Source organism: Oncorhynchus masou, chromosome 21, assembly GCF_036934945.1.
Source record: "Oncorhynchus masou masou isolate Uvic2021 chromosome 21, UVic_Omas_1.1, whole genome shotgun sequence".
In the NCBI taxonomy this organism is placed as follows: domain Eukaryota; kingdom Metazoa; phylum Chordata; class Actinopteri; order Salmoniformes; family Salmonidae; genus Oncorhynchus; species Oncorhynchus masou.
The window spans coordinates 29896109-29911677 of record NC_088232.1 but is presented as its reverse complement, the minus strand read 5'-3'; the positions used below and the strand labels follow the sequence as shown (position 1 = coordinate 29911677).

General features: G+C 43.8%; 2 protein-coding genes across 12 annotated transcripts in view; both read left to right on the top strand.

Moving 5' to 3' along the window:
• LOC135508085 (phospholipid-transporting ATPase VD-like) overlaps positions 1-6767 on the top strand; it is a 29047-nt gene extending 22280 nt beyond the window's left edge. For 7 of the 10 annotated variants that reach the window (XM_064928016.1, XM_064928015.1, XM_064928021.1 and 4 more), the window contains 9 exons: positions 1674-1800; positions 2045-2229; positions 2330-2585; positions 2742-2944; positions 3060-3260; positions 3389-3469; positions 3706-3810; positions 4004-4191; positions 4338-6767. In XM_064928016.1, the coding sequence (XP_064784088.1) occupies positions 1674-1800; positions 2045-2229; positions 2330-2585; positions 2742-2944; positions 3060-3260; positions 3389-3469; positions 3706-3810; positions 4004-4191; positions 4338-4587 (1596 nt within the window). In that variant the 3' untranslated portion in view covers positions 4588-6767. Of the gene's footprint in view, positions 1-1673; positions 1801-2044; positions 2230-2329; positions 2586-2741; positions 2945-3059; positions 3261-3388; positions 3470-3705; positions 3811-4003; positions 4192-4337 lie in introns of those variants that run through there. The other 3 variants (XM_064928018.1, XM_064928017.1, XR_010450757.1) reach the window with 3 other exon arrangements.
• A 293-nt stretch (positions 6768-7060) lies between these two features.
• Positions 7061-15512, top strand: dapp1 (dual adaptor of phosphotyrosine and 3-phosphoinositides). Of its 2 annotated transcripts, XM_064928013.1 has the most exons (9): positions 7063-7337; positions 13308-13430; positions 13543-13676; positions 13826-13956; positions 14077-14124; positions 14211-14273; positions 14404-14489; positions 14907-14994; positions 15133-15512. In XM_064928013.1, exons 1-9 carry the CDS (start codon positions 7285-7287, stop codon positions 15154-15156), a joined length of 750 nt encoding a protein of 249 aa, XP_064784085.1. In that variant the 5' UTR covers positions 7063-7284; the 3' UTR covers positions 15157-15512. The 2 variants fall into 2 exon arrangements, with proteins under 2 accessions (XP_064784086.1, XP_064784085.1); XM_064928014.1 differs by lacking the exon at positions 15133-15512 and having other exon boundaries at positions 7061-7337; positions 14728-14992.
• The last annotated feature ends 57 nt before the right edge of the window (positions 15513-15569 follow it).

Here is a 15569-nt window from a genome sequence, read left to right as displayed (position 1 = left end):
GCTTCATGAGGTCGTCAACCGGGAATGAATTTCAATTAACACGTGTGCCTTGTTAATTTGTGGAATTTATTTTCTTCTTAATGCGTTTGAGCCAATCAGTTGTGTTGTGACAAGGTAGGGGTGGTATACAGAAGATAGCCCTGTTTCATCAAGACATGAAGGTCAGTCAATCCGGAAAACTTCAAGAACTTTGAACGTTTCTTCAAGTGCAGTCACAAAAATCATCAAGTGCTATGATGAAACTTGCTCTTATGAGGACCGCCACAGGAAAGGAAGACCCAGAGTTACCTCTGCTGTAGAGGATAAGTTTGTTAACGTTAACTACACCTTGGATTGCAGCCCAAATAAATGCTTCACAGAGTTAAAGTAACAGACACACACATCAACATTACCTGTTTAGAGGAGACTGGGTGAATCAGGCCTTCATGGTTGAATTGCTGCAAGAAACCACTACTAAAGGACACCAATAAGAAGAAGAGACTTTCTTGGGCCAAGAAACACGAGCAATGGACATGAGACCGGTGGAAATCTGTCCTTTGGTCTGAAGAGTCCAAATTTGAGATTTTTGGTTCCAACCACTGTGTCTTTCTGAGACGCAGAGTAGGTGAACGGATGATCTCTGCATGTGCGTTTACCACCGTGAAGCATGGAGGAGGAAATGTGATGGTGTGGGGGTGCTTTCCTGGTGACACTGTCACTGATTTATTTAGAATTCAAGGCACACTTAAACTGCTTTGCTACCACAATATTCTGCAGCGATACGCCACCCCATCTGATTTGCGCTTAGTGGGACTACCATTTGTTTTTCAACAGGAAAATGACCCAAAACACACCTTCATGCTGTGTAAGGGCTATTTGACCAAGAAGGATGACCTGGCCTCCACAATCAACTGACCTCAACCCAATTAAGATGGTTTGGGATGAGTTGGACCGCAGAGTGAAGGAAAAGCAGCCAACAAGTTCTCAGCATATGTGGGAAGTCCTTCAAGACTATTGGAAAAGCATTCCTCCTTAAGCTAATTGAGGGAATGCCAACAGTGTGCAAAGCTGTCATCAAGGCAAAGGGTGGCTACTTTGAAGAATCTAAAATATATTTAGATTTGTTTAACACTTTTTTTGGTTACTACATGATTCCATATGTGTTATTTAATATTTTTGATGTCTTCACTATTATTCTACCATGTAAAAAATAGTTTACATTTCTTTTTAAACCTTTGAACGAGTAGGTGTGTCCAAACTTTTGACTGGTACTGTACATTTTTAACACATTTTTCATACATAGAGCTTTTATACACAATATTACTTAACAGAAATATTGTTTTTTAAATGTATATTACATTTGGATACATAGTACTCAGACAGATCCAGGACACATTATCTAGTATTTTCATTCATAACTCTTATAGATCATGATCTTTTAATTCCACCCCTCAGCTACTCTAAGTCCATCCCACCGCAAACCAGCCTTGCTTGAGTTCCATGTGCCATATATTTTTCAACTGTGCTGTGATGTTTTACAAAGATTCTGAACTTTTCTATTCGCATAGTATCCACAGATTGTAAGATGAAGTTGAATATTTTTGCTAAAAGTATTATGTTGTTGATTGATTGACTATGACTTTGAAAATCGCCCAACAGTGCTATTTGTAGGGTTTATTCTATTGTGCTAACAGGTTTTGGAAGAGGAGGAGTATGAGGTTTGGTTGAAGCGTCATGCATTTGCGGAGACCAGTATAGAGAACAGAGAGGAGCTTCTACTGGAGTCTGCACAAAGACTGGAGACCAACCTGACTCTACTGGGTAAAACGCCACACTCCACAGATATGTTTTATTTGCACCATTAGGAGAATAAGGGTGATTTATTAAATGTATTGCTAAAGTACTAGCCAATCAATTAAAAGTACAGCCTGTAACTTTCATAGTGAAAAGTGCTGCTCCTTCGCTTGTTTATAACCTGAAGGGTGAATTCAAGCAGCAACTTGGTTAGGGGCTAGCATCAACCAACTGCAATGGCTGATTGTAGTGTTACTGTTTCTGTCTCCAGGGGCAACAGGGATAGTGGATAGACTCCAGGAAGAGGTCCCAGAGACCATCGAGGCACTACAGAGAGCAGGGGTCAAAGTATGGGTCCTCACTGGGGACAAACAAGAGACTGCCATAAACATTGCCTGTGCCTGCAAACTACTCAGGTCCACAGACCACCTGCTGACTGCTAATTGTGGTAGCAAGGTGAATGTTATCCTGATAGTCTGAATTATTTGTACTCTTTCAAATTACTTTCCTGTCATCCTGCTGTGGATCTTCCTTATCCTGGTGTGTGTCTCTTCAGGAGGCGTGCAGGGCCTTGTTGTTGGAGCTGCGGGCGGAGATGGAGTGCGGAGAGGCAGCTGAGGGTACGTCGGGCTTCACCCTGGTTGTAGACGGGCGTACGCTGGAGTTTGCCCTGCAGGAGGACCTGAAAGGGGACTTCCTGGAGCTGAGCCGGTGCTGCAGGGCCGTGATCTGCTGCCGCTCCACCCCCCTGCAGAAGAGCCAGGTGGTACGGCTGGTACAGGACCAGCTCCAAGTCATGACCCTCGCCATAGGTCAGTGGAAGAGTCAGTAACACTTTAATAAATGAGTAGTACAGGATCTACTGTATACATATTTATACACATTTAGAAGGCATTATAAGTAGGAAAAGCCCTGTCTTAGTGTTTCAAATGTCGATTTCTTAAGTCTGGGGCATCCTTTTTGTCTAGGTGATGGAGCCAATGATGTCAGTATGATCCAGGTAGCAGATGTTGGCATTGGGATATCTGGCCAGGAGGGCATGCAGGCTGTGATGTCCAGTGACTTTGCCATCTCCAGGTTTAAACACCTTCGCAAGCTGCTGTTGGTCCATGGCCACTGGTGCTACACACGCCTGGCAAACATGATTCTCTACTTCTTCTACAAGAATGTGGTAAGAATATATCCTACTCACCCACACACAGACACACACATAAAGACACATACACACTCACTATCTCTTTATTTTCTCTTCCTCCCTCCCTCCCACTTTCTTCCTGTGTGTGTAGATGTATGTTAACCTGCTATTCTGGTACCAGTTCTTCTGTGGATTCTCGGGGAGTGTTATGACCAACTCCTGGGTGCTCATCTTCTTCAACCTCCTCTTCACCTCTGTCCCTCCCCTTCTCTACGGGATCCTGGACAAAGACGTGTCTGCAGACACCCTCATTAAGTTACCGGAGCTCTACAAATCTGGACAGAATTCCAAGGTATGTGAAGGTGGAATCTGGTAATATTAGGACAAGGTTTTCCAACTCCGGTCCTTGGGTACATTTCTGTTCTAGCCCAGCACTAACACACACACTAACTCATATCTTTTGTTTATTTATCTCTCCAGGCCTACCTCACTTCTACCTTCTGGCTGACAATGCTGGACGCTATTTACCAAAGCCTTGTCTGTTTCTTTGTTCCTTACTTTGTGAGTTGATTTACACTAGATTTGCACTAGTAATTGTATTCTCATTGATGTTTTGTGTTCTGTGTCTACATTGTGTAATCATATACCCTGAGAATGGGTCAGTGAGGTGGTGTTGTTCTCTGTAATCTGGGAGTAGTTTCGGTTTAATAGGGCATCATGCCATTCCCTGCCTATAAAGACATCAAAGGATTTCCTCATTCATAATGAACTTTGTTTTGATCTTTATTTTTGGTCAGGCATACGCAGGGTCGGATGCAGACATGCTCTCCTTTGGTTCTCCCATCAATGCCTCGTCCCTCCTCATTATCCTACTGCACCAGGTCATCGAGAGCCGCACACTGGTGAGACTCACACCTGACCTGACTCACCCATAGGCTAATAATGATACTGCATTTTGAATGGGGCAACTAATGGACTATACTAGTGTGAGGCATTTAACTATAAGTGCACCTGGGATCCTGTTATTCCATGTTATGTACTCTATTTATATACATATATTCCTATGTTGATCTGTGCTATGTTCCTGTGTTACAGACATGGCTACATGCCTTATTGCTGATGGGTAGTGCTCTCTTCTACTTCTCTTTCACCCTGGTCTTCAGTGTGGTGTGTGTGACATGTAGCCCCCCCAACAATCCCCTTGGTGTGGACAAGCTACAGATGTCCCAACCACTCTTCTACGGAGTGTGTGCCCTCACCACCATACTGGCACTGCTACCAAGGTATACACTCACAAACACAGTGGTGCCAACCTTTTTCAGAGAGAATTGCTGCTTGATTTGAGACCCACATCATAAAACCATCTTTAAATAAATAAATAAAAACGTACAACTTTTTTACCTTCCCATTCTCACTGCCACTCTTTCAGATTCCTGTTCCAGGCCCTGCACAACAGCATTTGCCCCTCTGACACAGTGAAGGCTGCTCTGATGGACCAGCTCAATCCAGATGACTACTGTAGAAGGATGCAGCGCTGGAACCAGACCCAGGCCCAGAGTAAAACCAGAAGTCTCGTCATCAACGTGGAAGACTCAGACATCAAGGTCCCTGACCCTGACTTCAGACTCCCTTCAGAGCTGAAGGAAGGCAGTGCTACCACTGGCTCTTTGCTCTCCTGACCTCACAGAGGCTACAGGCGGTGGCTACCACAGGAGGTTGCTGAGGGGAGGACGGCTCATAATAATGTCTGGAATGGAGTGAATGGAATGGGATCAACCACATGGAAAACATGTTTGATATGTTCCATACCATGCATTAATTAGGTTCCAGCCATTACTTTGAGCCTGTCTTACCCAATTAAGGTACCACCGGCCACCTGTGGTGGCTACAGTGGGAGGCTGCAGGGTTCAACCCTAACACCCTTCCAAACTAGCTGTCTTGCATGGGTTGCTCACTGATGATGATGGTTAAGAACACCATGCTGTCTATCCATGGGAAAGAGATGGATATGTTTCTCACATGTGCCTAGAGTTGCATTAACATGGAGTCATGGATGTATAGCCTCTCCTGGTACTTGAGAAAAGATTGGTGATGTGGACTTTTTGTATTTTTTCTTATGTAACCTTTAATTAACTAGGCAAGTCAGTTAAGAACAAATTCTTGAAACGATATGCTGGAGTGTGTGCAATGTTTGGAATGTGTTTACAATCCTTGAGCTGCGTACACTTCTTTGTAAAGTTAGCATCAAGCTATGTCTAGTTTTGTGTTTACGCACATCTCTTTGTTGTTGGTGTTTCTTAAACAAACACACCAAAATGAAATTGTGAACAACGCATATTATTGCATATGAACCTGGGAGACGGGGAGGTCACATAGAGTACCAAAGTCATAATACCCATAAAATGGTTCCAATCGTTTTTCCGCCCTTCATTTTTCTCATAGGAGATTTTAGAAACACTTAAAATAAGAGCTGTGTTTCACGTCACCCTGGTGTGACGTTTTGATAACCGTGTAAATCTCTCTAGGACAACAAGTGACTTTTTATCAATATATTCACATGTATTTACTTCCCAAAAATGAAATGCTAATTAGTTGCTAATGTGGCTATCATAAAGAACTACAAATGCCATGGTGATCTGGATGAACTATCTGTCAGCTAAATTTAGTATTGAATAAATTGGTTACATTTATTTATATTTACAGTTCTGTGAACTGCCGTGTGCAAGTTTTAAATTTACACAATACCTGTTAGCAAAGGTGTCAGCGAGAGATGACGTGCAGGAGCTTGCAGGGATTTGTAGTTTTGCATAATGGCTACTTTGATGCTAATTAGCATTTTCAAATCTGAGAGTAAATAGAGATGAATATATTGATAAAAGTCACCTTGTTGGAGAGATTTACATGGTTATCAAAACGTCACACCTCGGTAAGCTTAAACAAAACACAATCCTTATTTTAAGCGTTTCTAAAATTCCCCATGGGAAAAATAAATGGTGGAAAAACTTTTCACCGCTAGGTTTTATTGGTATTATGACACCCCAATGCAGAGCTCTATAGTTGGGCAAAATCCAAATGCTGTACAGTGGCCTTACCCTCCTAACTACTGATCTCTGTGGCTTGTGTAGGTGATAACAGTATGTAAATGTATGAATCACACTTGAATCTATTTTGACAGGAGTTTACTTGGATTTGGCATGGACCTGACATTTCCCACCACTATTACCTACCAACCCGCACTTAGCTGTAGTCATGTTTGGTAAAGGAGCCTTGAAGTCCATTTAAACATGGGCTGTATTGATTTATTTAACCTTTATTTTCTTATTGAGGTACAATCTCTTTTTCAAAAGAGACCTGGCCAAAGGGCAGCATACGTTTAGTTAGAAGACAAGGACCAAAATGCAATGTAAATGTACACACTGGAAATTGAAAATGTAATGTGGGAAGATGATAGAGATCCTGGGGCTTCTAAAGCAAGACAACCAAAAGTGCAACTTAATAGGCTTAAGTACAGGAAGAGGGTTCAGATATGGCCCTCCTGTATGTGAAGTAGGCTTTATAAATGTTCTCTTGAGTTTGCCTGGACAATGCCATTGCCATTTATATCTGCTTCTGAGAAGTGACCTCAATGCAACTGGCTCTACCACATGCAAATCTTCTTTAGATCAATTAATCCTTAGTATTTTATGTGTTTAAATTATACTCTTTTTTTAAATTGTTTTTTACAGTAAAATCCTGCTTGTCAAATCCTACGCAACATGGAAAAGGCAGCTGATTTGACCTATAGTGAAATTTTAAAAGCGATGATTATAAATTAGTTGTGAACTTGTTTATAATAAAATCATTATTTTATACCAACTCACTTCCAAATGTGTGTACTGCTGTAAATACATTAGCAAATCACGTGTTCTGTGTCATGTTTTTTTTTACTTAGTGTTGTCAAATGTCATGTACATTTGTGTACAATAATGAGGTTTATTATATGCCAGCAAACTACTTAATTAGTATTCTGAACAAGGGTTAAGCGGTCTAAGTCAACCCCTCTTCCCCCTACCCGCTACCACTTTATTTATTTTGAAATGTAAAGAACAGTGTAATCCTACAAGCAAGCTGTGGACTTTGAGATGCAGTGGGCACATCACTATTGCACAGCCATACCGTAGGCTTACAGTGTGTTCTGTTTTGTTGTGGAATGACGTAGCATGCCTAATTTAATCTTCCCAGCCAGCAGCCGAGACAACTTCCTCGTATGGTAGGTAGTTTTATTTTGGTCAGTCAGTGTGTCGATTTCGGTCTGTGCTTTTAGAATGTTGAGTCGACTCGGTGACCTGACAGGTGGAGACTGAGAAGCGCACAGGTGAACTGCCATCGTTTACACGATGAGCTACTACAGTGATACGCCAAGTGTCGACGATGAGTTGGAGTCGTTAGGGTAAGAATGCCTTAATTATAATTTTGCCTATTCGTAAATCTTATTTTCGAGCCTACCTGGTCAAAAGGAAATTAAAGTATTCTTCATGGGCAGTGCGTTTTAGCATTGTTCAGGAAGGAACGTTAGGTCAATATATGAAAGGCGTTCTAGAGACGGAAATCCCTTTAGGCATAGTATTGTTTTCAACCTCAATTTAAAAATGCATGATATAAAGCCATTGATTATTGAAGAATATCATTTAAATGCCTAATATAAACTACTACAACTGTACCCTACCCCACCAGAACCAAATATATGAGCTTGTTTTACTCCATTGTTTGTTAACAATATAAACACGGTATAGTTTCAAAACATGGTTAAAAAAAAAAAAACGTTTTTTTTTTTTTAAATCTAATTTGTGTGTGGCCTTGCAGCTATAGTTCCGTAGATTAATTTGAGCGGTTACATTTCTCTAACTCTAGCCCCATCCTTTACCCCAAAAGTAGTGGGGTGATCGCTTTATTGTTGTATGAATTCCAAACTGCTCCTTTGAATAAAGAAAAAATAAATATTCAAGTTCTCACTACATGACATTCTGTTGTACCTATTCTAGTGCAGGCGTTGGCGTTGAGTTTATTGAAGTGTGAAATAAGTACGACTCTGCCATCTGCAATGCAAATACCCAACTTTCACATCCACATTAGTTACAGTGATTTTTTTCTGCAGCTGTCTTGTTTGTTTGGGGGTCAACAGCTTTGTCTTAATGTCAGAAGTGGGTCAAACCATGAAGTGGCCTTTGCATGGTGAAGTCACTTGAGAACAATCGGTCAGTGTTTCTTACACACACACTGTAGCTGTTCATTACATGGTGGCACTTTACTTTTCAGATCTTACAGTGTGCATGTTTCTCTTGCCAATAATTATTTGGGTTTAACATGCACTTCCTGCTCGTCTGTTGCAACTTAGTGGTATATCTCTTCACACCCAGTGACATGTCTGCTGTTGTTCTCTCAACGACTCATTCTAGTTTCGATATTTCACTTATGGGATATGCCCCCAGCGTATTCATCAGAAGCCTTTATTACACTACGCCAGCCATGATTGGCTGGACTTTGAGACGTGTGCGCCGGGGAAGGATGTCCCTCCTATCCTATAAAGGTCCAATGCAGCATCTCTAAGTTATTCAAACACCTCTTCTCGCTTTTCATCAGAAAGCTTACCTCGACACGACTGCATTTTCCAGAACTAGCTAAACTGTCCACAGACGTGATCTTACAACTCGCTCACTGGGCGCTATTCTCGGGATGGTGCGGTGGTGACAATTTTCCTTTTCTTTCACCATAGTTAGAGGAAAATAATTTGAGGGAGGAACGGGTACAGCTGTGACACGGCTAACTCGTTCACGACCAAGTAAGCTGTATCCAAACAGTGACTAGTCGTTAGCAAGCTAGCCACAACGCTAGCTAGCTTTTGTGGTTTTACTTTGACAAGAAAAGTTTTACTAGCTACACCAAGCTATCTTTTCTAAACTGTTGTTTCGGAAATGGTATCTGGCCATCACAACAAGTGCCACGGAGAAAGCTAGCGATTAGTGGGTTATCGGACTAGCCTACCACTCTAGTTTTTTTCTGACAGCTAAAAACATAGCATCCAAGCTATGGTGACAAAAGCATCTCCCACCCCAAACGAGGAGAAGCTCCCAGCACAAATCTGCTCCTGTGGAAACAAGATATCGGCTAAAGACACCCAGTCTGTGTGCTCCGCTTGCCTTAGGTTGCCACGTGCCCCGGGAGCCTTCACTGGCTCCTGTCTACACTGTGCCCTCTTCACTGTGAAGAGCCTCCATCGCAGGATGGCACGCCAAGCTAGCCTGAGTCAACAGGACCCTAACATTGCTCACCAGAGGTGATGGATATCCAAACAGGGAATCGTAAAGCGATGGCTAGCGCTAGCTGGGGTGACCAGTTCAATGCCATTGACCCACTGTTGGAGGACTCCAGCAACGACCTTACGGCCTCCCTGCCGGGCTTCCTGATTGGAGACGATAACGACTCCACAGGGTTTTCCGACAGCCTCTTTTCGGAATCATCGAATGGAGACGAAGACTCATTCAACCCCTCAGGCCAGGAAACCAAGCCTCCTGCCGGGGATTCCGAAACCGGACATGCAGGCGGGGCGCCATCTCCACCAGTTCTCCGCGTGGACCTGAGGGACGTGTGCAAACGCACTGCGAATAAACTGGTGATTTCCTGGCCCAATGCAGTAGCAGAGACCACCACGTCCCGGTAAGATGCTACCCAAAGCCAAACGGGCAGTCAGGCAATTACTATCAGTCTCCCCAGAATGCCTGGAGGAGGTTACCTGTGCCTGGGGTACACCTTTCTCCTTCAAGAACCCTGTCCAAGGTGGTGGGATTGGACTGTGTTGACATGGCAGGGATTGGGCTTGCCCACGCGCCCCCCATCGAACCCCTGGTGGCTTCCCATCTGCACCCCAGCCAGAAGTCCTCCATGACCTCGACTGGCCCCACCTAACCAACCAAGTATGAGCGCTTCCAGTCCTCTGCGACAGAGAAGGTCTACAGGTCGGGCGTCACAGCAGTGAGGGCTCTCAGCGCTACATCCATGCACTCGGCATATCAAGCTGAGCTACAGGATGAGCTAGCAGTCACACTGGAGCCTGGTCTGTGGGATGAGATCTGTATTGCCACAGACCTCAACCTGCGTCTGCTTAAAGCCACTGTCCAGGCGTCAGGAAGAGCGATTGGGCTCATGATATCCCAGGAGAGGGCTAGATGGCTCAACCTATCCACAGTGTCTGATAGTGAGAAACTGAAGATCCTGGATGCTCCAGTAGAACATAAAGACCTTTACGGTTCCACCATCAAGATGATGCAGAAATGGTGCGAGGAGAAAAAGATTGAGGGTGAAGCCCTCCAGCTCTGTCTGCCCAGGAAGACACAGCCCAGTGCCTCCCCTGTGCCTCGCCACACCTCGCCACACACCTATGACCTAGCAATGTCCCCATTGCCAGAGAGGCAATCTCCTCTGCCAATTCTGAGCTTGTTCCAGGATGCAAGTTCCCAGGCACCTCAGTGTTCTTTCCAGCGTATTGGGTCCAAGTCGGTGGTCACAGAGTACAGCCCAAAGAGGAGAAGAGACCATGTTCAGGTGGATGCTTTACAAGGCCCCCGTCTTGTCTAAAACACTCCCCAATGTCAGTTCACATAAAAAATGTTAACATTAGCGCAACCAGGCTACAGAGCGCAGTCAGACATGTTGTTTCTCACAAAATCAAAACAAACAGGGTGCATCGCCACAACGCCATCAGAGGGGGCTACCATTCCTTCTGTGGTGATAGGCCACATAAGCGCTCTCCAGCTACGGGCCAGCCGGACATGCGAAGTGCGTCACGGACTGTCCTACACCCTCTCCTGGCAGATGGTGCTGCACCATATGTGGGGGGAAGCCCGGTCAGCCCTCTCTCGGAGCGGAGAGAGAACTGGCGGGCATGCACCATGTAAATCTGGGTACAGGGAACGATAGACAGGGGATCCAGACTACAATTCGCTATCACTCCGCTTCGATTCAAGGGAATTATATACACTTAGGCTCAGAGGGAATCAGCTTGTGTACTCCAGGAGGAAATCACATCGCTAATAGAGAAAAGGGCAATAAGAATTGTTCCACCAGAGCAAAGCCACTGCGTTTTTTTACTCAAGATATTTCCTGGTTCCAAAAAAGGGGGGCGGCATACGTCCGATCCGAGAGCTACGTCCTCTGAACACGCACATGAGAAAGTACACATTCAGAATGTTGACACACACTGCTCTGCTACGTTCTGTGCACCCAGGTGATTGGTTCGTATCCATCGACCTGAAGGACGTTTACTTTCACATCTCAATATACCCTCTTCACAGGAAATTTCTCAGGTTCGCTTTTCAAGGCATAATCTACAAATTTCTGGTGCTCTCTTTTGGCTTCTCACTGTCACCTCTTTGTTTTACAAAGTGTACGGAGGCAGCCATAGCTCCAGAGAGAGGGGCATTCGGCTGATGACGTACTTAGACGATTGGCTGCTGTGCGTGCAACCGAGACCAAGTCTTAAAACACAGTCAGCTTCTATTGGAACACCTGACATTTATAGGTTTCAGAATGAACACAGTAAAGAGTGTTCTGTTTCCCATGCAGACAATCTCTTTCCAAGGATTCCTAGACTCTTTCCTCTTTCCAATCTCTTTCTTAGTTTCGGATTCATTCAAAGCCCACCTTTCAGTGGAACATATAAGAACATTCCAAGAATGCCTAGCATGTTTCGCAGAGGGAACCTGGTCTCTTTTAAAACATGCCTGAGGCTTCTAGGTTTGATGGCATCAGCTTTAGTAGTCATCCCATTAGGATGTTTGAATATGAGTGTTTCAACACTGGGTCTCTTCTCTAGGTCTCAGCCCAATACATCACAAACATCCCCGTGTACAGCTATCCATAGACTGCATGTTAGCATTGTACTCCTGGAGACACTGGACATTTCTGTCACAGGGTGTCCAGATGGCACTGTTTCCAGAAAAGTAGTCACGACAGACGCATTTATCTCGGGTTTGGGTGCGACCCAGGAGGGCAAAACAGTCAACGGATATGTGGTGACCCCCCCCACAGGCGTGAGAGGAGATTTTCCATCCTCACCCGAAACGTTTGGCGCCTGACCTGTGAATGGTTCAACTTGAACACTGCCGGGCTTCCCCAAAATGTAATTTCAACTATTCAGAGTCCTAGAGCCTCATCTACCAGGTCCCTTATATAATTGTAAATGGCAAATGTCTGAGGAATGGTGCACTAAATCACAGACAATGCCATTCCAGTGCTCTGTCCCGGTAATCCTGAAGTTTCTACAGGAATTATTAGAAAAAGGAAATGCTTTTTCTACTATTAGCTATTTTGGCTTGTCATGTGGGTTTTGGGAGCACGACAGTAGAGCAACACCCTCTTGTCACCTGTTTTCTCAAGGGTGCACGTTGTTTGCGTCCGGTATCCAAACAGCTTGCCCCGTCATTGGATTTATCAATTGTTTTGGATGCTCTATGCCAACAACCTTTTGAGCCCTTGGATCAGGTGGAACTGAAGCAGCTTTCATTTAAGACCGCGCTATTACTAGTATTGGCCTCCGCGAAGCGCGTAAGTTGTTTGTTTCCTGGGCGAAACCTCACACGGGTAAAGAGCTCACTTAACAACCCCTTTCCCACTGCATAGTGGGGGCTATCCCTTTAGCCTGCACAAGTAAGGGTCTTCAGTCTCCTGCTGGCCTACGGGCTCATTCTACTAGAGGAACGGCTACGTCCTGGGCTTTATTTAAGGACATATCTAGCCAGGATATTTGCTCAGCAGCGAGTTGGGCTTCGCCTAATACATTTGCAAAGTTTTATATGCTCGACGTCACTGCACCGACCCTAGCGCATACTGTTTAACGTGTAGGATCTTCTGAGGGGCAAAGCCCATTTCTGTGAGATATCGCACAGGGCAGTCGGTCGTCAGGATAAGCTTGTCTGCCAATACAGAAGTCAGTATATTCCATAATACCAAAACAAATACTTGAAAGAGAACTTTAGGTTACGACCGTAATCCCGGTTCTCTGATAGTATGAGTGAGGCATTTCACCAGACCACCCTCCTTGCATGAGCGAGGGTTAGGTGTTGCTTATTTTTGAATGACTCAGAGATGCTGCATTAAGCCTTCTTTATTGGGTAGGAGGGACAATCTTCCCCGAAGCACACGTCTCGACATCCAGCCAATCATGACTGGCGTAGTGTAATAAAGGCTTCTAACGAATACGCTGGGGGGTATCCCATAAGTGAAATACCTCACTTATCCTATCAGAGAACCGGGGTTACGGTTGTAACCTAAAGATTTCATGAGTCTGCTCACCACTCACATTAGTGATGCATGTCTGTTAGATGCTATACTCTGATTGTCTTTGTCTGTCTTCCACCTCTCCCAGATGGTACCACTTTGACTTGTCCCGCCATGCTGCTGAAGCTCTCCTCCTATCCAATGGGAAAGATGGCAGCTATCTCCTCCGAAACAGTCATGAGGGTCCTGGCAGCTTTGCCCTCTCTGTCAGGTGGGCCTACCTATCCCGTCCCTCTTAAAAAGTAAAACGTCTCCCTCCCTCTTCCATGCCCCATTTCAGATGGATTCCCATTCACCACATGCTTTTTTCTTTCCTTATACAGAGCCAAGGATTCAGTTAAACATTTCCATGTGACACGGAAAAGCAGTGGATACGCTTTTGGCTTCAATGAGTTTGCGTCCCTCCAGGACTTTGTCAGCCATTTTGCCAACCAGCCTCTGCTGGGCAGTGAGACAGGTTGGCTGAGACCAGTTCTTCAGACCTTACTGAATCCAAAGTCTAAACCTAACCATTTCCCTGCTGTTTATTTATATTTTCAATGACTGAAATATATCCCTTGGTATACCCTCAAGACTAACCCGAACCTTGATCTTTCACTCAACCAGGTACCCTCATTGTCCTTAAATACCCATATCCATGGCATGTAGAAGAACCGTCCATCTACGAGTCTGTGCGGGTTCACACCGCCATGCAGACAGGACGAACAGAGAGCGATCTGGTGGCTAATGCTCCATCGGTATGACCACAAGCTCATTTATTAGTGAAGCAAACATGGGTTAATCATAACAACATAATTACTTAGGTCAAGTATCACAAACCTCATGAGATATTGTTTTTTTAATGATTTTGTTCACAGTTTGGAACAAAGGAGGGCTATCTGGTAAAGTTAGGAGCAGTCGTAAAGGTGAGAGAAATAGACAGCTGTACAGACCAGGTTTAGTGGACTGTTGTTCTGGTTGAAAGACTTTCAATTTGTTTTTGTTTTTTCAGAACTGGAAGCAGAGGTGGTTCACATTAAACAGAAATGAGCTCAAATACTTTAAGGACAAAATGGTGAGTAGAAACTATGCCTCTGATAGTCATGGTTTATGATGCAGATGTAATATCATGAATGGCTAGATTTTATTTGTCAGTGATTGTGACAGGATGGTGTTGCCATCTCTCATTTGCTCTCCTGTCTTAGTTTGATGAGCCTATTCGCACCCTGGATCTGACAGCATGCTCTGCAGTCCAGTTTGACTACTCCAAGGACAGAGTCAACTGCTTCTGGTGAGAGCTCCAATCCACTGAGCCAAGAGTGGGCCTACCAACTCTCGTGATTAAGGCCTTTACAGACTATTGACTAACAATTAATAATACTATTTTGACTACAATACACTGCTGTTAAAGGTCAGCCTTCCCTTCATTTTTTTTTGCGACTGGTGCTAGTTTCATTGTTCAATCTTGAATTTGGTAAACCTCAGCGGGCATTTTTAAACATATCTGTTGGTTTCACTTCCGCTTACAGAGGAATATAAAATATGGATCATGGTGGCCGATGGCAGTGGCAGATAAGCAGAAGTGCAACCAGAGTGATGACAGGAGAAGTTCTAACCTCCACTCAGCTACTTTATTTTGTTGCTGGGTCTCTTTCTGTACCTGTTGATATTAAACCTAGCATTAATACTCATTCGGTCTCTTATTTAGTTTGGTGTTCCCTGAGAGGACATTTTATCTGTGTGCCAAGAGTGGTGTGGAGGCAGATGAGTGGATCAAGATAATACGATGGAAAATGGTGAGCCCATAATCCACTATTACTATTCAAATGTATAAAACAGAAACAAAGCTTGAACTGGCTACCTTAATCCAAATGCTTAACTAATGGGAGTAGTGCCAGAGCAAAATAGCCTAACAAATGAATGTTTGTTTTCAGTCACACATAAGAAAAGAAAGATGACAACATGAAGAGGAGGAGCCAAAAGAGGCATTGAACAGTGAACTAAATTACCCTAAGTCTGGTAACTTGTTATCCTCAGAGATCCTTTCTGCTCCACAGATGACTGGCTGGTAACCTAAGACAAAAGACAATGGGGCTCTTTGACCATCGAAAAATGACCATGTAATTTTCAGGACATGCACAATGTTTTGGATCTAATCATATTTTTTTGCGATAGACTTGAGTTCCTCCAAGAATTGTATTTTCTCTAGATTGATATCTTTCACTGGTTGACATTCACTTTATCTTAATTTTACTTAACAAGATGTAACAGTCATACTGTGAATAAATATTTATTTTAATAGAGAAATGAGCAACAGATGAGTCCGTTTATTAATTAAAAACATGAGAAAGGAAGGGGTTACATTCAAGTA